This window comes from Podarcis tiliguerta, assembly GCF_965153285.1.
Source record: "Podarcis tiliguerta genome assembly, chromosome: 6".
Lineage (NCBI taxonomy): Eukaryota > Metazoa > Chordata > Lepidosauria > Squamata > Lacertidae > Podarcis > Podarcis tiliguerta.
In genome coordinates, this window is record NC_139539.1 from 22,284,996 (window position 1) to 22,304,483 (window position 19,488).

At 42.3% G+C, this 19,488-nt stretch overlaps 1 protein-coding gene across 2 annotated transcripts in view; it reads right to left on the bottom strand.

Moving 5' to 3' along the window:
* Positions 1-791: 791 nt before the first annotated feature.
* Positions 792-19,488, bottom strand: part of RIMS4 (regulating synaptic membrane exocytosis 4) — a 103,426-nt gene continuing 84,729 nt past the window's right edge. The window contains exons 3-6 of one of the 2 annotated variants that reach the window (XM_083447107.1): positions 15,427-15,539; positions 12,887-12,988; positions 11,322-11,461; positions 792-10,365 (exon numbers count right to left, since the gene is read on the bottom strand). In XM_083447107.1, the coding sequence (XP_083303233.1) occupies positions 10,147-10,365; positions 11,322-11,461; positions 12,887-12,988; positions 15,427-15,539 (574 nt within the window). In that variant the 3' untranslated portion in view covers positions 792-10,146. The remainder of the gene's footprint in view (positions 10,366-11,321; positions 11,462-12,886; positions 12,989-15,426; positions 15,540-19,488) is intronic. The other variant, XM_083447106.1, reaches the window with a different exon arrangement.

Consider the following 19,488-nt stretch of genomic DNA (forward strand, 5'->3'; position numbering starts at 1 on the left):
CTGACTGGCTCACTCTGTGACACCCTGATCCCAGCTGGTTGCAACTGAGTGGTAAAAAGAAAGGTACGTCTTCTCTTCGATGTGTGGTGCCCTAACTTCAAGGTCCCTGGAAAATACAGTGGTACCTTGGTTATCAAACAGCTTAGTTGTCGAACAAATCGGCTCCCGAACGCTGCAAACCTGGGAGTAAGTGTTCCGGATTGTGAATGTTTTTCGGAAGACGAACAGGAAACTCCTGCAGCCAATCAGAAGCTGTGCCTTGGTTTTCGAACGGTTTGGGCAATCGGACGGACTCCTGGAATGGAATAAGTTCGAGAACCAAGGTACCACTATAATTCAAAGTCCAATTCAAGGTGTGCTCACATTAGTGTTTAAAACCCAAAGTGATGTAGACCCAGTTATCTGAAAGACTTCCTCCTTCCTAATGGAATTTCTGTGAGCTGATCAACAGAGGGGTCCCTCTTGATGCTTCCATTGTCCTCAGAAGTTTGGGGCATTCTCTTTGCCAGCCTCTGAAGCCATGGAATTCCCTCCCTACAGAGATGCATCTAGAACCTTCATTACCCGGTTTTTGTTGTAGGCTGAAGATGCTTTACCCTGACCTTAGAGACCCAAGACATCTATTTCTGGGATCCACCCCATTCTCGTGACTGTAATTTGCTTTAACTGATTTTAATATTGTTATTTTTTTAATTGTTCGTGGTGAAGGTCAGGGCGGAAATTTAATAAATCGTCATCGTCATTATTTTTTATTTTTTTTAATGCATTCAATGAAAAGGCTCAGATTCAGCTTAGGAAAAGAAATGAAGAATGTTTATTTTCAACAGTTTCAGTAGCTTAACACTAAGTTGCAAATTACCCAACCATTTTTTTGTATTGTCTGGATAAAACTGACAGACAAAGAAAACAGCGCATCCGTATCTTCCCTTAAAGACAAAAGACAGCATCCAACATTAATGTGTGCTGGACACTATGTGCTAAGTCACACTTTGCCACATGTACAGCACTGTTACAGAGCAACCTGCCACAGAAGATGCCAAACAGGGAAGTTCATGCACCTTATGAACATTTCAGTGGGGCTTGTTAGAAATGAGACCTTCTCTTGGATTTGGGGGTCTTTTACGAGAGATCCTGTCCTGTGCAATGCGTTCCAAAAAGGTCACCGACCCAGGTAACATGCAGTTGATAATTATCTAGTTGCCCACCCGTCTTCACTTTTTGTTAAATTCTTGCAAACTTCATGCGTTATGAGGGTTGACATGGCAAGGGAGAGGACATGTAGCAGGTAGTGCTATTTTAACACCCAGGGATAGAGGGCACAACCCAGCAAAAGATTATCTTCACTAAGTCCCTGTGAAAGTCAGGCACATCTAAAAACATTTCCATACAAGAGACTTAAATTGCCTTCAAGCCTCTCTTGGCTCTAGGCTTTGGCTTTCCGTTAAGGGAAGAGGACCACACTATGTGGTAGAGCATCTTCATCCATACAGGTGGTCCTAAGTCTGATCCTCAGCATCTCCAGGTAGGACCAGGAGAGACAACTGCTTGAAACCCTGGAGAGCTGCCCTGGAGAGCCTGTGCTGGTGATACTGAGCTGAATGGACCCATGCTGTGACTTGAGATACGGCAGCTTCCTACGTTTGGTGTGTAAAAACATAACACCCATGTGGAAAGGGAAGCAGGACACAGGCAAATGCAATTCATAATATGTAACTGCAAGTCAACATGTGCTGCGCAGACTGGGTTTTTGGCCAAGGTGCATCCATCAAATTAGGATGTTGAAGCAGTCATAAAGTCGGACACACCAGTGAACTTCAGCATCAGATGAATGCATGATGTGCGGGGGTACAGTGGCTTCAGGAATTCCCCTTCCGCATCAGCTTATCTTGGATATAGTCATGCCCTTTCACCAAGCAAATGTGCTCTGGTTTAGGCCCTGTCTGAAAAGGCCATGTCATAGCGAGCTCCATACTTCAATTATGTTCTGTGGCTATGTGAAGAGGCGAAAGGAATAAGGTCTCCCATCAATCCACTCACACACTGCCAGACTTGGAATGACAGCCCTGGTGTGACCAGCATGGGCCTTTGGTTGGTTGTGCTGACTGGGGAATGTTCATCCACATCCATCTTTTGCCTCTGGGATTAGCAGTGGCCTCACTAGCAATGGGGAGAGATGGCACCATGCACAGTAATGGATGTGGCCCTATGAGCATCAGTTGCTGACCTCTGTTCCAGGTTTAGCATTGCAAACGTAGCTTGTTGCCTGATCTGTAATCAACAAGGGAAATTAATTTTCTGCAAGATTTCTTAGGAGTGTAGGGGAAGGGCCTTTTTACGAACCAAGCACTAGCCCTGGGAGCTGGAACGCTTTTACAATTTGAGAGATTCCATCTGAGCTTGCCTGCTCATTCCCTCTCCCACCTGCTGGAGCTAAACTTTAGCACTGATTGCAGCCTAATTATTTTATCCACTGGACTGAATTTAATCCGGATGCAGAGGAGATTCTGCTCCTGCCATTTGGCGGAAACCTCCACACATATTCCCTAATACTGTTTGCTGTTATGTGACAGCACAGTCAAGCATTGTGGCATTCTGTTTTGCACATCCGTCTGTGCTTGTCATTGACAAAGGTGCATGTATTCCCCTGCTTTGGTGTCATGTACAGTAATAAAGGATGGAACAGCAGCTCAGGAGAGGAAAAGAAAAACACAGCCCACCTCCCTTTAACTTCAACGAGGTGTCTTTGCCAAACAGGTCCGTTAGGGGGCAGAGCTGCCATCAGATTCATAATACAAAACACTGGCAGTGGCGGTGTCTGAAAAAACTGTGACAAATGCTCAACAGTTATCTGAAAACAAGGAGATCTGACACATTTGGTGAGCTTTATATTGAAACTTTTTGACAATTGTAGCATGAAAGTCAACTACATATATTTTATGGCCAGTGATTGGACTTACACAAGTAGGTAGAACGTAACCAACAGTATGGCACCTATCCCAACTTCCCTTTTAAAAAATAACCAAATGGCCAATATTAATATGGCCTAATCAAACCTGACATCCCTAAAAGCTAAGTCTGTCATCACATATTGTTATCCATGGTATATGCTGCCATCTGCACATCACATTCTTCACACCAAGTGGAATATATTATTGCTTGTAAGCCTATGTAGACTCTCTTTATAAAAAGGCTTCTTTTGTTTGTTTACAGAATACAGGATTATGACAAACTAGCTAAGGTTTTTGTTTTTTCCTCTTGAAAATACGACATCAATTCCTTCAACAAAGGCTTAGATCTTAGGCTAAGATCTTTAGCAGAGATGTAATGAACAACTGCAAATATTCTTACACAATATTAATAGTAATAATAACTTAATGAGAGATTCAAGTGAAATTTCTATAGGACTATTTCCTGGTAGCTATTTACAAAACATTTTTTTCTTTCATTTTTTGGGGAAAAACAACAAGTTGATAACATGTAGCATCTAACACTAAACCAGTAAGGCCTGAATCCAGAGAAGGGGAACTCTGCTGACGTTCCATTGAATTCAATGGCTAACTAGTTGTCATGACTAACCAGTGTTCATTTAGTTCAATGGAGCTGATGGCTAACATTCTCCAGATCAGGAAGAATACAGGTTGTACCAAACATAAAACTTTTAAAAAATAATTTAAAAAAGTTAAGTTTGCAATCCAAAACATGCTTACAAAGGAATAAGCCCAACTGGACACAGAAGGATTTATTTTGAGTAACCATGCGAAAGATTGCACTTTAAATCATATAATCTGTTAGAAAAAAAAGTATCACATTTTGTTTTTAAATAAAATATTCCTCCAGTGTCAAAATTATTAAATAGCATGTAGTAAACTAACTTAAATAAACTTCATTAAAAAGTTTTGATGTCTAAGATGGTTATTACTAATCATGCTTACATTGAGATTCTTACTGCCTCAACATCTACATAATTTCTTTGTATACATAAATTTATGATATTTCTTTTGCCTATAGACCGACTTTAAAAAAACAAAAAAGTACATGTATAAGGGATCCAGTATTAAAAACATTAAAAAGGTATAATTATATACAACAAAAGCATTCACAAATTGATTTTTCTTTCTTCAAAAGTCCTTTGCCCCAAAGTTGGGGAGCGTGGGTTGAACTAACAGCAGGCTGGGTTTTGCTTAATTCCCGATCCTCAAAAATAACTCTGCATACAGAGGAAGAATGATCTGGTGCTTAAGAGGCACTGGAAGTCCAGATTCAGCTCCTTACTCTAAAAACTGACTTCCTATACGAACCTGGGAACTTCCTGTGAAACAAGAACAGCTGTGACTTGGAGGCCATTGACGTATAATATTGTTTCGGTATTTTACACGTTGTTTCAGTATTTTGATTGGCAAGATACATTTCATTCTATTTGTATATTATTAGTAAATGGACTTTCATGGGCACTCCGGGAGCTAAGAAGACCTAGATTTTTCCTCTCTACCATAACCATTAGGAATCGGGGGGTCATAAAGCACTCCCAGAAAAATATGACATTTGCATCTGAAAACAATTGTGGCAATAAAATGTTCCTCCTGTTTTCGGGGGTTAAAGAATAGGGCAATGAAGCTCAGAGCCAGTATTTTGTGTGTTCCTAGGATTGTGGCTGAGAGGTCACTGCTTTGCTCATTAGGTCATATCCATGTCATAAATTTAAAGCGCCTTTAAAGCACACGGCTTCCCCCAAAGAATCCTGGGAATTGTAGTTGACACCTTGCAGACCTACAATTCCCAGCATGCTTGCTAAACTACATTTCCCAGGGTTCTTTGGGGGAAGCCATGTGCTTTCAGTGCACGATGTGGATATGATGCAGTTGTCAGTCATTTTAACCAAAATTCAAAGTGCTTGAAGAAGCTATAAAATGGAGAGAGGCCGAGCCTTTGCTCCTCAGCTTAACAACAAGCAGGCGAGCCACAGAGGTTAACTATTACCTCTCAGACACACGCTAACTCTTCCTCTACTTCCCCATAAAAGAAGTCAATCATTAAAAGTTACAGACAGACGCGATTCTATTTTAAACTTTTAAAAGGCAGCAAGAGATGAGGTTTCAAAATGCAAACACTTGCTTTACAAATCCAAAATGATAAAGTGAAACTTAGGCCTATCGGGCCTTTTTTCATGAAAAATATTATTATTATTTATAAAGGCTTCACTGTAAGTTTCTTGGGAGTGGCTTCAGAAACATCTTCTGACTCAGCATGAAAAACAGGTATGGGTGGGGGGGAGAGTAAGGGAGATGTTCTGGTATGTGCAACCCTAAAGGGGCAGTGGATCATAACCAGGTATCATGCGATCTAATGTGGAAGAAAACAGGCTCTAGGCTGGGCTTTACACAAGAGGAGGTGATCCAAGCCTAGTGATACTAATTACCTCTTTATCACTTGTGGATTTCTGAGCCAGCTTTCAACAACATCCCAGTGTGCACAGGAGCAGAACACCTGCATCTCCTGAAGAACTGACTCTTAATTTAGATGCAAAACTTATTTGCTCTTTTGTACCCAGTCTGTGGTCCCTACACCCTCGGAAGCTGCCTCATTCTTCCACCTCATCAGAGTTCCTTCCTTCCTGTTCATCACTTCCCCTTTCTTGCCTCTGTGGTTGGTGCGCGTTAAGCACATTAAAGTTAGAAAAGAGTCGCTTTCACTTGGTCCTCCAGTCGCTGTATGGGTCTGTTGTCCTCAGTAAAAAATAAAAATCCTCTTTATACTTATTTGAGAGGAATAAGTATCAAAACCTATCAAAACCAGCGGGGCTTAATTCTGAGTAGATCTACAAAGGATTGGAAATCCTAATTCGAGGTAGCCATGGTGAAATTGAAACAGGGCAGCCATTGCTCTAGATTAGTTAATCCAGAACACTATTGTCTCTGGCTGTGCCCACTGCAGTCATGTGGTCCCCAATTGGTCACCCCTGAGGGAGTGCAGCCCTTGATAGAAGAAGAGTTTGCCCACCGCTGCTCTCAAGAATAAGGGCTCTCACAAGAACGAGAAGAACAGCTTTAAGCTGGCAATGTATCGTATCTGGACGTTGCTTGTTATGGGCTGAAAGTGAGGTGCTCTAAAAGCAGGTCTGCATTTTAGATTTCTGTTTGTGGGGCAGGATCTAGCAAGGCCGTTGCACGCATGTACCCAGTGGGTGAACATGAGACCACAAGGGCCCTAGTTTAGACTTTGTCAGGTGATTTTAGTCTCCTGGCATTAGTCTGCCAGTGTCATAGTGCAGCCCACCCAGGGGGTTATTGGGATTTGTTTTTGGATCAGAGTATGTGGGTGAATGTGCACAGGTGTGCTCTGGTTGAGGCACAGGTGTGTTAGAAGATGTGGATATTGAATAAGTGTATAGAGTCTGTGGAATTCTATGTGATGAAGTTTCATGTTCCATACCTTGCATTATTTACGGATTCTGATGTTCTCCATACTGTGTTTAGTTTTTCTTGTTTTGAGCATTCTTTTTCGCTTTTTCTTTGTAAACCACCTCGTGATCTTTTATGATGCAAAGTGGTATATAAATACTTGAAACAGATGCATAACATAGATAAATAGGAACTGATGTTATTTAGAAATGGTCATAAGGCGTGCTCAGTTCTGGGTGAGACTAGCAGGCAAAGGATGCTCAGGGGCCTCTGACTAGTTTTGATTGCTAAGTAAATTTTGTTCCTTCTAATCCAGTCTTTGTAGATCGTTTATAATCTTGCATTTGTAGTGATGCAGACTTGCTTGCTAAAAATAGAAAACTGGATTGCATGTATACCTAGCTCAGAGTTGCTGTAACTAAGGTTTTTTTTTGCCAGGATCCAAAGGGTTGCACCAAAGAGGGAAGAAAGGAAACAGCTTGAAATAAGTATCCTCTTGCTAAGCAAAACCCCTTTGTATTCTCTCAAGCCCCTAACACTTTTAATCTGTTGCTTTTAATTGCTGGCGTTACTGGGCTTAAAAAAGAATTGCTTTTTAAAACTGTTTTTCATTGCCATTTATTCTCTTGCTAATTATCCTGGGAATCAAGTGGCGGAAGGGTAGTCTACAAACAAATAGAATCAACACGAAAATGTTTTTAGTGTTTTGACGTTTATGTCCTATTGAAATTATTTCTACGCAGCTTTGGGATGGACCTCTCTGTTCTGAGTCCTTCAGTTTAACCCAACTCACACATCCATTCACATTTCACTTAACAGAGATAGGCAGCTCTAGACATTTTAGAGTTAAGTCTGTTGTGCTGTTAACAACAGATTAGGAAACCAAGATTGTGTTTCTAGCATTTTCGCTCCCACTTCCCCTATTAACATTTGGGTAAGAATTGACAGTTGTGTTGCAGGATACGTACAAAACAGGGCTGATTTGATTTACACGTTCAAACAACATAAGCAAAATCTTTGAATTTATAAAGCATCAACGACTGCTCTTCGGTTCCCAGCTTTGGAATGTGTTTTGTTTTCTCCACAGTCCTTTTTACGACAAGGTTATTAAAAGAGTCAATGGCTACCAATCACTAAATCTAACCCAATCTATTCTAGTCCATACATATATTGTACAATATTGCCTAGTACCTACTATACACAAATATGAAGAGGATTCAGTCTGAAATATCGTTAAGCGAGTTTTTAAATAAATGGGGGGAAAGGAGAGTCACAACATATTTTGACCAGCATGCAACTACCTCCCTTCAGCCAATACACAGAAAATCTTTAATATGACTTGGAAACAGAATTATACTTGAAACCACAGGCATAGAAAAAATTAAGATAATCAATCTGAAACTCTGGAGCTTCTGTGATTTTAATATGCTCAATGTTTCCTTATGCTATTAGCTATATTAGGTTACTTCTAGCAGAGCTCATTACTGAGCCTACCGCTTTTCTAAGTCATTTGGTCGTTATTTTCCAAACCATTAAAAACACTACCTATAACATATGACTGTCTATGTTTCATTCTATAGTAAGTCATGCTTTAATCATGCTTAGTTCGTAGTCCACGTAGAAACCTTGTTATTACTCTGTGACGTAACAACAGGCCAGGAAGCCATTTTGAGATGGTTCCTAAATGCTAACATGGGACTTGGCACCAGAAACCGTGGAGCAAAATCAGCTCTTGACATCCTAATAGGAAAACAGATGTGAGATAGCAATCATTAAATCTTCATTAGAAATGAGAACAGAAACAAAACACCTAGCAATGTACAAAAGGTAGATCTAAATACAGATAGAGCATCTTGGCCTACTTCCTAAAATTACTCTCTAAACTAAAGCCTCCAGACATGGCTGTGGCCAGGTAAATCACTTTGCATTTGTTCAATGGCTCTATCTGGTAAACCACTAGCCTACTCTACTGAAGGTGACTCTGTTGACAATCTGCTGTCGTCTTAGCTGTATGCAGAATATAGATATATATATATTATAGCTATCTTTTTATTGGCGAACATAAAATATTTACCTTTTATTTTATTTATTTTTTGTTCATTATAAAACAATCCACAAAGCCTATCTGCAGTGACCAGGTCAGTTTCACAAGTGACTAGGAAACTCATCAACGTTCCAGCTGAATCACATTTAACTCTGTTCAAAAGCAAGACTTCTGTTGACTACCAATAAGAGCTCATGGTACAGCAGAAGACACACCCTTGATTGCTGAACCTGGAATGTATAGAGCTTTGTGGCAATAAGAATGGTGCATGGAGGGTCAACAAAGCATTATGAGTAGAGAACATCCACTCAGAACATCCACACATATATACAGGCAGGCTGACATATACACACAACATCAATCTCCTGCCAACATCAATCTCCTCCTCACACTCATTCAAAAGTGCATTGCAGTCATTCACACGTGCACACAAACCATGCAAGAGGTTGAAAGGCGCTTTTAGTGTCACTTGTGAAAACACCCTTAAATAAGTCCCTATCTGCCTTCTGTGCCTGAGTTTTCCATGTTGCTTCACACCACTTGGGTATTAATACAGCTGTCTGAACGCAACACTCCTTTTTCTCTAAGCACAGGGTTTAATAATCTCCTGCATGACAAACAGAACTCCATCTTCTGATCACCCCCACCTCTTTTTTTTTTAATGTGCAGACTTTTTATGATGTCATTTCATTTGCAACGGCAGAAGAAAGTATTGCTACCTCAAACTGATCCCTGTTCCGGAGGAAAGTGGCACGTCACCAGATATGCACTAGAAATCCCAAAAGCATGACTAGCGTTATGGAAGCAAAAAACACAACAGGGGGATAGCACAGCAAAAGCTGAGGTAAGGTATGGTGTGTGTGTGTTTTGCAATGTTCATATCTAACAATGGGCTAGCAAGTAGCTCTGCCAGATTTCCAGTTTGCATTCAGCAACATTCTCTGTGCAACCTTCCAGCTAATTGGCTTGCTATGCACTCTGCGTTAGAACCGACTGGTGTAACCAAAGTGTGTTTTCTTGTTCTTCCAGCAAAAATGCGTCAGCAGTACTGTTGGCCTAAGTCCTATAGTAGAAGACACTGCTGGTAATTTGGCACAGTGTAAAAAATACAGCGGCGTTGGTACATCATACAGAACCGTGGAACTTGTTCTATAGTAGTAGCTGCATTTCCTCCCACCCCTTCCCAGCCTTAAAGGGGGTGGGGAAAGTTTACAAAACCCACAAAGTTTCCCTGAAACTGCTGTTTTCTTTTAGGTCAGATGTTTGCTTTTGAATATTTAAGAATTTTCTAAAAGTTCTCTCTCTCTCTCTTCTTTCCCCAATTTGTAAAATAGCGTTAAGAAGAAGAAAAACATCTTCCCCAATTTTTAAAAAAGATGCTGCAACATTTCAAGGTTTTACACTGATCTGAAGCAAGGGTGCATGGATGACTGTGGGAAAAGGGAAACGAAAAAGTGTGTCTTGTGTGTGTGTGTGTCATTTCATAATTAGGACTTGTGCCCTGCAGCTCTTTCTACTTGGATGGAGAAAGGTCATTGGCCTCCATCTTGATTCCTGTCCAAGGTTACTTGGCTATCCTCACCTTCAGGTTCCTCCAAGGACTGATCAAAGATGCAATGCGCTTGAGGACAGCGTTCTGGCAAACAAAACCTTGACAGCATGATTTTAAAAACAGAAGCAGTCCCCCTGGAACTTCCTTGCCCATTAAGACCTGTCACAACAAGGTCCTACTGTGCTCTCCAAGGAAAGCTGCGAGGATTGGCGTAAGAGTGGAGCAGTAGCAGGATCCACCATCGACGAGGTCGGGAAAAGCTTATACCAGCCAACTGCCAAAGTTGACAAATCAAGTTCTTCCAGAAGAACCCGGGCGACTCCCATGAAGTGTTTGCGCTCCATGCGTCCGTAGTTTCCCCAGACTATCACCTTGGAAACAAGAGGGGGGGGGGGAGAGACATGTTTAGTTCGCAAGCAATATCACATGAATGATGGGAGGCTGGCGTGGAATTTATCTTTTGGCAAAGCATTGACATAGCTTCTGATCTGAATGATACTGAAGAAGACCAAGGAAGGGCTTGAGGTGAAGGTCAGGGGAGATTCAAGTCAATTGCACTGTATTTCCTTTCCTTTTTTCAAAACTTCATTAATTTGAAAAATAAAAATAAAATACACGCAATATACTCAGAGGCACTGAAATTATTTTAAGTAAACTACTTAAAGTTATTAATTTCAATGAGTCTCGGCCTAGTATATCTGAAGGAGTCTCTTCACCACCATCATTCAGCCCGGACACTGAGGTCCAGCACCGAGGGCCTTCTGGCGGCTACCTCACTACGAGGTTACAGGGAACCAGGCAGAGGACCTTCTCAGTGGTGGCGCCCACCCTGTGGAACGCCCTCCCATCAGATGTCAAGGAAATAAACAACTATTGGACTTTTAGAAGTCATCTAAAAGCAGCCCTGTTTAGGGGAATTTTTAATTTTTGATGTTTTATTGTGTTTTTAATATTCTGTTGGGAGTCGCCCAGAGTGGCGGGGTAGAAATTATTGTTATTGTTGTTATTACTATTATAGAACTAGCATTGTGTCTGCTCAGTCTGCTCTCTGGGTGCTATTAATGGACAGTTGCATGGTCCTCACGCTCTCCCTTCTCAGCTCTTCCTCTTTAGACTCGACAGTCCTTCAAGTAGAGGGCTGTCCTTTGCAAAGTAGGACACATGGCCACCTTAGTTCTTCAGCAGAATGGCAACTCATCAAAAGCACAAACAACTTCATCTCCCTGTGCGGTGCCTCCCTACGAATGTTACATCCTAGTTGACCACACAGGCCACCCTAACCCTAGCTGTGAGATCTGCCAGGAGGCCTCAGACAGGTCCATCTTACCTGCAGTACTTTGCCTTGTGGACTCTCTGGGAAAAGTAACACTTGGTTGTACAGCGGATCTAAGGACTTGCGAGCCACTTTGGTCTTTTTCTTTGCAATGCACACCCCGTTTTCTAGTAGGTAGGCCTTGATGTAAGCAGCTGGAAGAATAACACAGGGTAAAAGGTTGTATTGCCGTGTTAAGTACAGGGGGCCCCCAGGAACACCACCATCCATCTGCTCAGATGAAGCTACTAAAAAAGGAAAGTTTGTTTTGAGAGAAAAGCTTCCGACATATTGTTGGAAGTGGCCTTTTCAAGCCTTGCTTGGTGTCTGAGTGATGCTGAGGTTGCCTGTGACTGGCCTTGGTATAATGTTTATCTCTAGCCATCATCACACATCACGCAGCAAGTATCTATTCAGGATCACATCAGGACTTTTTGCTGCCTGAGAAGTGCAGGACAACATGGTGCTGATTGGACAGGAAGTTAAATCTTGTTTCAACACTGGTGATGGGATGCTATCCTCCTTCGCACCTGAGAACAGCAGATTTGTTAGTGGGAGCAAGGTGGGTTGTTTGCTACACAGAGCTCTGTCTTCCCACTAAGGATGAAAGGATCTATCTATTTTGGTTCTCTCCGTTTCTCATTTTCCCCCAGTCTTCAATTCAGCACTCCACATCTCTACAGTGATTTGCAGGTTTTCTTTTAGAAAAACCTCGTGAAAATTCTTCAGAATTTTAGTTCAAGTTTCTCCTAAATAGGCACAATTTTATATTTGGTTTTGACTGATGTACACATTTTTGCAAGGAATTTCTCCTAATACAATGCATTTTTTTGGTGTTTTATTTGTATTGATGCATTCATTTTTATCCACGCTTTTACATACTATAATGCGTTTTTGTAAACACTGGATGAAGAAGTGCACCACAAAATTCAGGTAAATGCAAATTTTTGGAGGATCGCTTTGTTTCGGTTCTCACATTGTTTTGGAAAGTGCAAATTTGATAAATGCAAACTTAATGAAGTATCTCCCCCATCCCTACCTCCAGTATAGGAGAATCCCTAGATTGGCTGCCAATAATGCCCCATTCATTCTCAATGCACATCCCACCACCTGCTGTCTGAGGCAGCCACCTCACTCTGAGGTCCTGTGTCTATGGCAGTGTACATACCATTGATTTTAAGCACACTTACTGCCCAAGAGAATCCCGGGAACTGTGTTTCAGAGAACTACAATTCCCAGCTCCCTCTACAAACCACAGTTCTCAGCATTGTGTGTGTGTGTGTGTGTGTGTGTTGAGCCACATGCTTTAAATGCACTTTCAGGGAATGGTGTCTATGCAGCCTGTTAGAGATGAGCAAAGAACTGGTTGCTCATCGTAGAAATTATCCGAACCTTGCAAAAATGTGAGAACCTTGCGATAACTCGTAAGGAATGCTTGCAAAATTCAGGTGGCACACACCACACCATCCTTCCCACCCCTCCTAGTTCCCACAATCTTATCAGTTATTCCCTGATAAGAACCAAGCATCCTTTTTCAATGCTCAGGATTTGGGAGAGGCAAAGAGGCTGAAACACTCTACCTGGCAGGGTTTTGGAGCCAGGCTTCGGAGTCAATCCTCGGGCTTGAATGATGTCCACTTCTAATTGTCCATTTCGCTCCTGTAACCCAATTTCCACATCACCTGGACAGCAAGCAAAATGAAAAGTAAGTGAGTGTCAAAAAGATATCTATGAACCACTGCTCACTGCTCTAATTTCTCTTAAACATTAGAGACTGCAGAATGATTATCATCTGGTACAAGTCAGGCTTCCCCTTGCAACAAGTTGATTATCTAGAGGCAAGAAAGATGGGGATAAAATGGCAACAGAACTCACTGAGTAGTATGGAATTGAGGTGCAGGGATTCCTTGTCTCAAAGTGGTCCACCAGGCAGATTAAACTTCCAGAGCCTTTGAATCAACTCACCCTTTCAAAGTGACAACTTCCAAACTATGTGCCCTTCCTCGAATGATCTCTTGAAATGTTATTTGACATCAGGAGAAGGTTGCATTCAGAAGTTTTGAGCACCAATATCAGTGGTGGGACACGCACACGATAAAGGTACATACACGATAAAGGTGCATGTAGCAGAGAAAAGATAGAAGTTGCTGTTTTTCCCCTAAATAAGCTGAAGGGTAGGCAATTCTAGGACAAGAAAAAGGAAGTACTTCTTCACACAGTGTATAGTGAAAACGGTGGAATAAAACTTCACCTGCATTTCACCAGCTGAATTTTGATCCATGAAAGAGTAAAGAATGACCTTAAGGGGAAGGGACGTCGTTATACTACTATGATTAATATGGGTTTGGAAATATGACAAGATGAACAAGTAGAAATATTTCTGCAGCATGAAAGCAGTTATATGGAGGTACGGAACTCAGCAGGACCTAAAGTCCAGTGTTTCAAATGCTTATGTGCAGAAGATAAAACTAGACGGCAGACAATTCCAAGAATGATGATTGTTTGTGTGTGTGTGTGTGTGTGAGAGAGAGAGAGAGAGAGAGAGAGAGAGAGGTTGATTATTGCTGACCTATCTAATTTAAAGGGTATAAATAGTGCTTTTTTCTGGGGGTACGCAGGGGTACACATACCCCTAAACATTATGTGAATCTAAGTTTGGCCTAACTGAGGAGCAATATTTCAATATGAGTAGGAAAATGAGAGTACCCCTAAACATTTTTTTAAAGAAAAAAGCACTGGGTATAAATATTAGACAGAGTTCATTTTTCTCTCTCCCAAAAGGCTTTTGATACCTTAGTGCCCGTTATCATTATAGCTTCTTCTCTTTTCTTCCTTCTAACATGCTCAAAGGCATCACTTGGCTAACCTTTTAGGAAGCCTCAGAAAACTTTTATTCTGAAACTTGTTTTTGCTTATTACAACTATCACCATTTGGATTTATATATATATATGTGTTTCATGCTCTTCTACTATATCTTGTTATAATGTAAATATTGTTGGATGTTTTAAAGCAATCTGTGTTTTTATCAAGACCTTTCCCTCAAGTAATTTGATTTATCTTTAATGTCCATGCATTGTTGTTGTTGTTTAGTTGTTTAGTCGTGTCCGACTCTTTGTGACCCCGTGGACCAGAGCACGCCAGGCACTCCTGTCTTCCACTGCCTCCCGCAGTTTGCTCAAACTCATGCTGGTAGCTTCGAGAACACTATCCAACCATCTTGTCCTCTGTTGTCCCCTTCTCCTTGTGCCCTCCATCTTTCCCAACATCAGGGTCTTTTCCAGGGAGTCTTCTCTTCTCATGAGGTGGCCAAAGTATTGGAGTCTCAGCTTTAGGATCTGTCCTTCCAGTGAGCACTCAGGGCTGATTTCCTTAAGAATGGATAGGTTTGATCTTCTTGCAGTCCATGGGACTCTCAAGAGCCTCCTCCAGCACCATAATTCAAAAGCATCAGTTCTTCGGCGATCAGCCTTCTTTATGGTCCAGCTCTCACTACCATACATCACTACTGGGAAAACCATAGCTTTTACTATACGGACCTTTGTTGGCAAGGTGATGTCTCTGCTTTTTAAGATGCTGTCTAGGTTAATGTCCATGTATTACCACACAAAATACAGGTCGTGCTTTGCTTTAAGGGAATCTCACACATTCTGATTTACACAAGCAACTCCATGTTTTCTTAGCTACTCGGATGAGAGGAGGTGGGTGCTTCAATCACAGATTAGGAAACTCGAGTTGGACAATTATAGCTGATTGGGAGGTTTGCACAACATACCCGCTTCCCCAGATGAGCAGACTTTTTGCGATAAGGAAAGTAGTGGAAAAATACATTGCAAAGTGTGAGATTACACTTGCTTTGGTGCCCCACCAAGAAATCCAGGTGAATGCCCATTGAATAGCCAACTTCATCAGGATGAATGCACGATAAAGAGGTCAAATCTAAGCACCCTCATTTATTTTCCCTTCCTCTGTTGTATCATTCTGTCTGCTTATAAATTTGTAAGCCCCTTAGGATAGGGCAACCTGGCAAACCTCCTCTTTGCAAAGCATCATGTGCATTGATAGCACTATTCAAACACAAAAACACATTCATAAAAAAAACAATGGTTTTCTCTTGCTTACCCATGGAGGTAGTAGCCAAGGTTTGGCGACCCACAAACTGTGCAGGCCCCATGCTGCCCAGGAAATCACTGAACTGCCCAGCGGCTGCCAGGTGAACTCCATTGAAGTTCAAGCTGCAAAATAAATTGGTTCGTGTAATTCATTGTTTCGAGATTTGCTAAATACACAGTCTTAAGCTAACTGGAAATATGCGTGAAATGAAGAGCTATTTCTGCATGAGTTCCAGTCTCGCTGGCTTTCAAACTGGCTTGACGCGCTTTCAGTTTCTTCCCATAACCGCAAGGGATGTGTGCTTAGTGTAGTTACAGATAATCACAGACAAAACAATTATCGTCATGATAAATCAACATGGGAAATTGGTGTCATTTTCCTGTATCAAGCTTCTCCTCCCCCCCGCCCAAATACAGTAGGAAAAACTGAAACTCTTTTGCCTGGGGGTCCGAATGGCATGCAATTAATTTTTTGCTGATGTGCAGTCTCTCTCTCCTGAGGCTATTACATCTAGGAGGGAATCTAGAGCCAAACAGACTAGCCGTACTGTATTTATACTCAATGGAAACCACAGTAGATGAAAGCAGAAATTCCCTCTCACAATTAAAAATTCATTGCGAAGCTGAATGGATCCTGTTCAGAAGTGAAAATTATACAGTAGGATCTGTTGAGGTGCATCTTGATTTGCTTCCTTGTATTTCATATAATTTCACTTTGGTCTCTTTCTGACCCTCTGTTAATTTCTGGCATATTTCCCATGCTAACATCCTTCCTCCTCCCATAAATTTGAAGGAGTTTATTGTTATTATTATCCTGAAGAATTTAATTTCCTGATTATGCCACCAATGAGATCATGGTACACTGATCAGAAACTGCAATGCTTCTAAAGTGATGTGAATGTGGATATCTCAATAAAAATGCTGAATCCTGATGGCTCAGATGTTCCCAGCCAAGTGTACATATCAATCGGACCATTTTGCCTCTTCCCATTTTTCCAATCTTAAGTTTACTTATTTCATTTATTACATTTATATACCACATTTATCTTCCAAGGTGGTGTACATGGTTCTCCTCCTCCCCATTTTGTCCTCACAAGAATCCTGTGAGGTAGTTTAGGCTAAGTGATGGTGACTGGCCCAAGATCACCCAATGATCTTCATGGCTGAGTGGGGATTTGAAGTCTCCCAGGTCATAGTCCAACACTCTAACCATTATCTGAAGATGAAAGCTCATATCAATAACAAACTTAGTTGGTCTCCAAGGGACGCGGGTGGCGCTGTGGGTTAAACCACAGATCCTAGGACTTGCCGATCAGAAGGTCGGCGGTTCAAATCAGCACGACGGGGTGATCTCCCATTGCTTGGTCCCTGCTCCTGCCAACCTAGCAGTTCGAAAGCACGTCAAAGTGCAAGTAGATAAATAGGTACTGCTCCGGCGGGAAGGTAAATGGTGTTTCCGTGCGCTGCTCTGGTTCACCATGCTGGCCACATGACCTGGAAGCTGTACGCCACCTCCCTCGGCCAGTAAAGCGAGATCAGCGCCGCAACCCCAGAGTCCGCCACAACTGGACCTGATGGTCAGGGGTCCCTTTACCTTTATCTTTAAGGTGCTACTGGAAGGATTTTTAAAATTTTGTTTCCACTACGGCAGACCAACATGGCTACCTACCTGTAACATTAGACTACTGTTAGGTATAAAACACAGATCCCAAGACTCTGGGTCCTGGGAACCTACAAACAGAATCTGAACAAAATAAGCAAAGAGCTTATTGATTACATACGTTCTTGCAAGAAGCGGGTGTCTGAAAGCAAGCACACCCAAATTTAGGAAAACACAAGCTTATATCCCCTATACCCGATCACAGGTTCCCTCCCCTGTTTCCCCATTGGCTGGGTACGTGCAGGGTTCACAGCCTATCATGGTCGCCTAATTAAAATACTAAAATCTCCGCCTTGGATGACATCTCCCATTATTCTGAATTTACTCACCACCTACTTCTGATTATTTTCATCCTTATTTGGTTCATGCTCCTAAGTTTTGACACATTGACTCAAGTGATAATGCTATATACCGACCACCCTAGGCGAACACGGGTACTATGTCTGCTGAAGCGTATAGATAAACCACATTTCAGCTGCAAGACGCCCTGTTTTCGGACTCTCTAACCATAAGCCCTGCTAAAGATAAGCTTCTAAGCGAGTTGGCGGTTACTTAGCTGTTGTGACCTTTTGGCCTTTTATGGGGAAAAACAACATTTTCATTTCTTACAACTATACTGCCACATTTCCACAGACTGCAGTGCCAGGGCGAGGAGCTGGGCCTTTTTATAAGGGCGGAGAGTGTACTCAAGTGAAAACCCTGGTGGCTTCCCAGTTGGCCCCGCCCTCCTTGTGATGCTCACCTATGCCCACCTGTGAATGGCCAATTCAAACTCCCATGGCTGCTGCCATTCTATGGACATCAGCCTTTGCCAACTTGTGGCCTCCAGATATTATTGTCGGGCTACAGCTCTCATCATCCCTGACAGCTGGGCCAGTGGGAGCTGTAGTCCAAAGCATTTCGAGATTGTGGAAGGCCGGGATAGATAATACTGAGCTCAACATAACAATGCAAAGGAGCTTCATATGTCAATGTGACCGCAAAAATGGACATCCCATTATGGATGATGTCAGCCCATTATTAGCCGACTTCTAAGTGAATGGGGTTTTGACACCTATTAATGATTGCATGCAAAGGTTTGTGGGTTTAGAGCAACTAATCTATAAAGTTAACATATAGTCCTTGCAGGCACACTGCACAGCAGACATGGTGCAAACGCATGCTTGCCCTTCTTAGTACAGATAATGATGCCTTTCTCTGTAATGACACAGACTTCCATAGAAAGAGATGGAGAGCACAGAGCTTCAGCATTTGACCTATTCGTGTGGGTGGAAGGAGAAAACAATCTTGGCATGGGGAGTGGGTGGATGGCTAGCTCACATTACAAACAGAGTAGTTGTGGGCACTAAACATCAACAACCCTGTACTGACTTCTCAACAAAATTGTATGTGATATATAGGCAGTTAAATTAGCATATTGGAAGCTATTAGTTAGCGATTGCAGGAGAAGATGTTCCACCAAGCAGAGGCACAGCATTAGCAAATGTTTGACCCCGAGTACAGACTCGTTTCCGAGAAACCGATTTTAGGAGGCAGCGAACCATTTTACTGATCTGGTATGCGTTCCCTGCGGCGATGCATGTGACAGCGCCAGAAATTTTGTAATTACGCTTGACATTAATGTGCAGCAGCTTCCCAGGAAAGATGGCTGAAAAGCTGGGGAGGTCATATGAGGGAAGCATGGCCTGACCAGTCCAGAGGACACCTACTGACAGCGGTGAACAGTCTTGCTGCAAATGCTGTGCTCTAATGGAAACGCTGAATGAGAAGGGAGTCTCCGTAACAAAGTCTTGTTCTGAGGCAGAGTGCTAAGGAAGAAGGTGTTTACAGCCTCTGAATTCTCCTCCAATGGCTATTCCCCTCACCAAGAAGAAGTGTTTGAATTTGCTATCCCGCTTTATCACTACCCGAAGGAGTCTCAAAGCGGCTAACATTCTCCTTTCCCTTCCTCCCCCACAACAAACACTCTGTGAGGTGAGTGAGGCTGAGAGACTTCAAAGAAGTGTGGCTAGCCCAAGGTCACCCAGCAGCTGCATGTGGAGGAGCAGAGATGCGAACCCGGTTCCCCAGATTACGAGTCTACTGCTCTTAAACACTACATCACACAGGCTCTCAAAAGCAACACAACAAAAGGGGACCCCCCCCAATGCATCTGCTAATTCACCCTTCACTGGTCTAGGCACACCCACACAGGCACACCTGATTCAGCTGATAAAGCAATGCTGGCGGTTGTTTACATACCAACATCCCTTAATGGTTGCTCCCATGTAGATGTTAAGCAGCATCAAGGACAGGATGAAACCCTGCCGAAGCCACAGCAAAAATGCCACATGTGCAGAGTGACTTTAATTCTCCAACGAGTTAACCACAGCAGGTCTACATCTCTCTAGGATTAAGGGAGGGGGGCAGTGT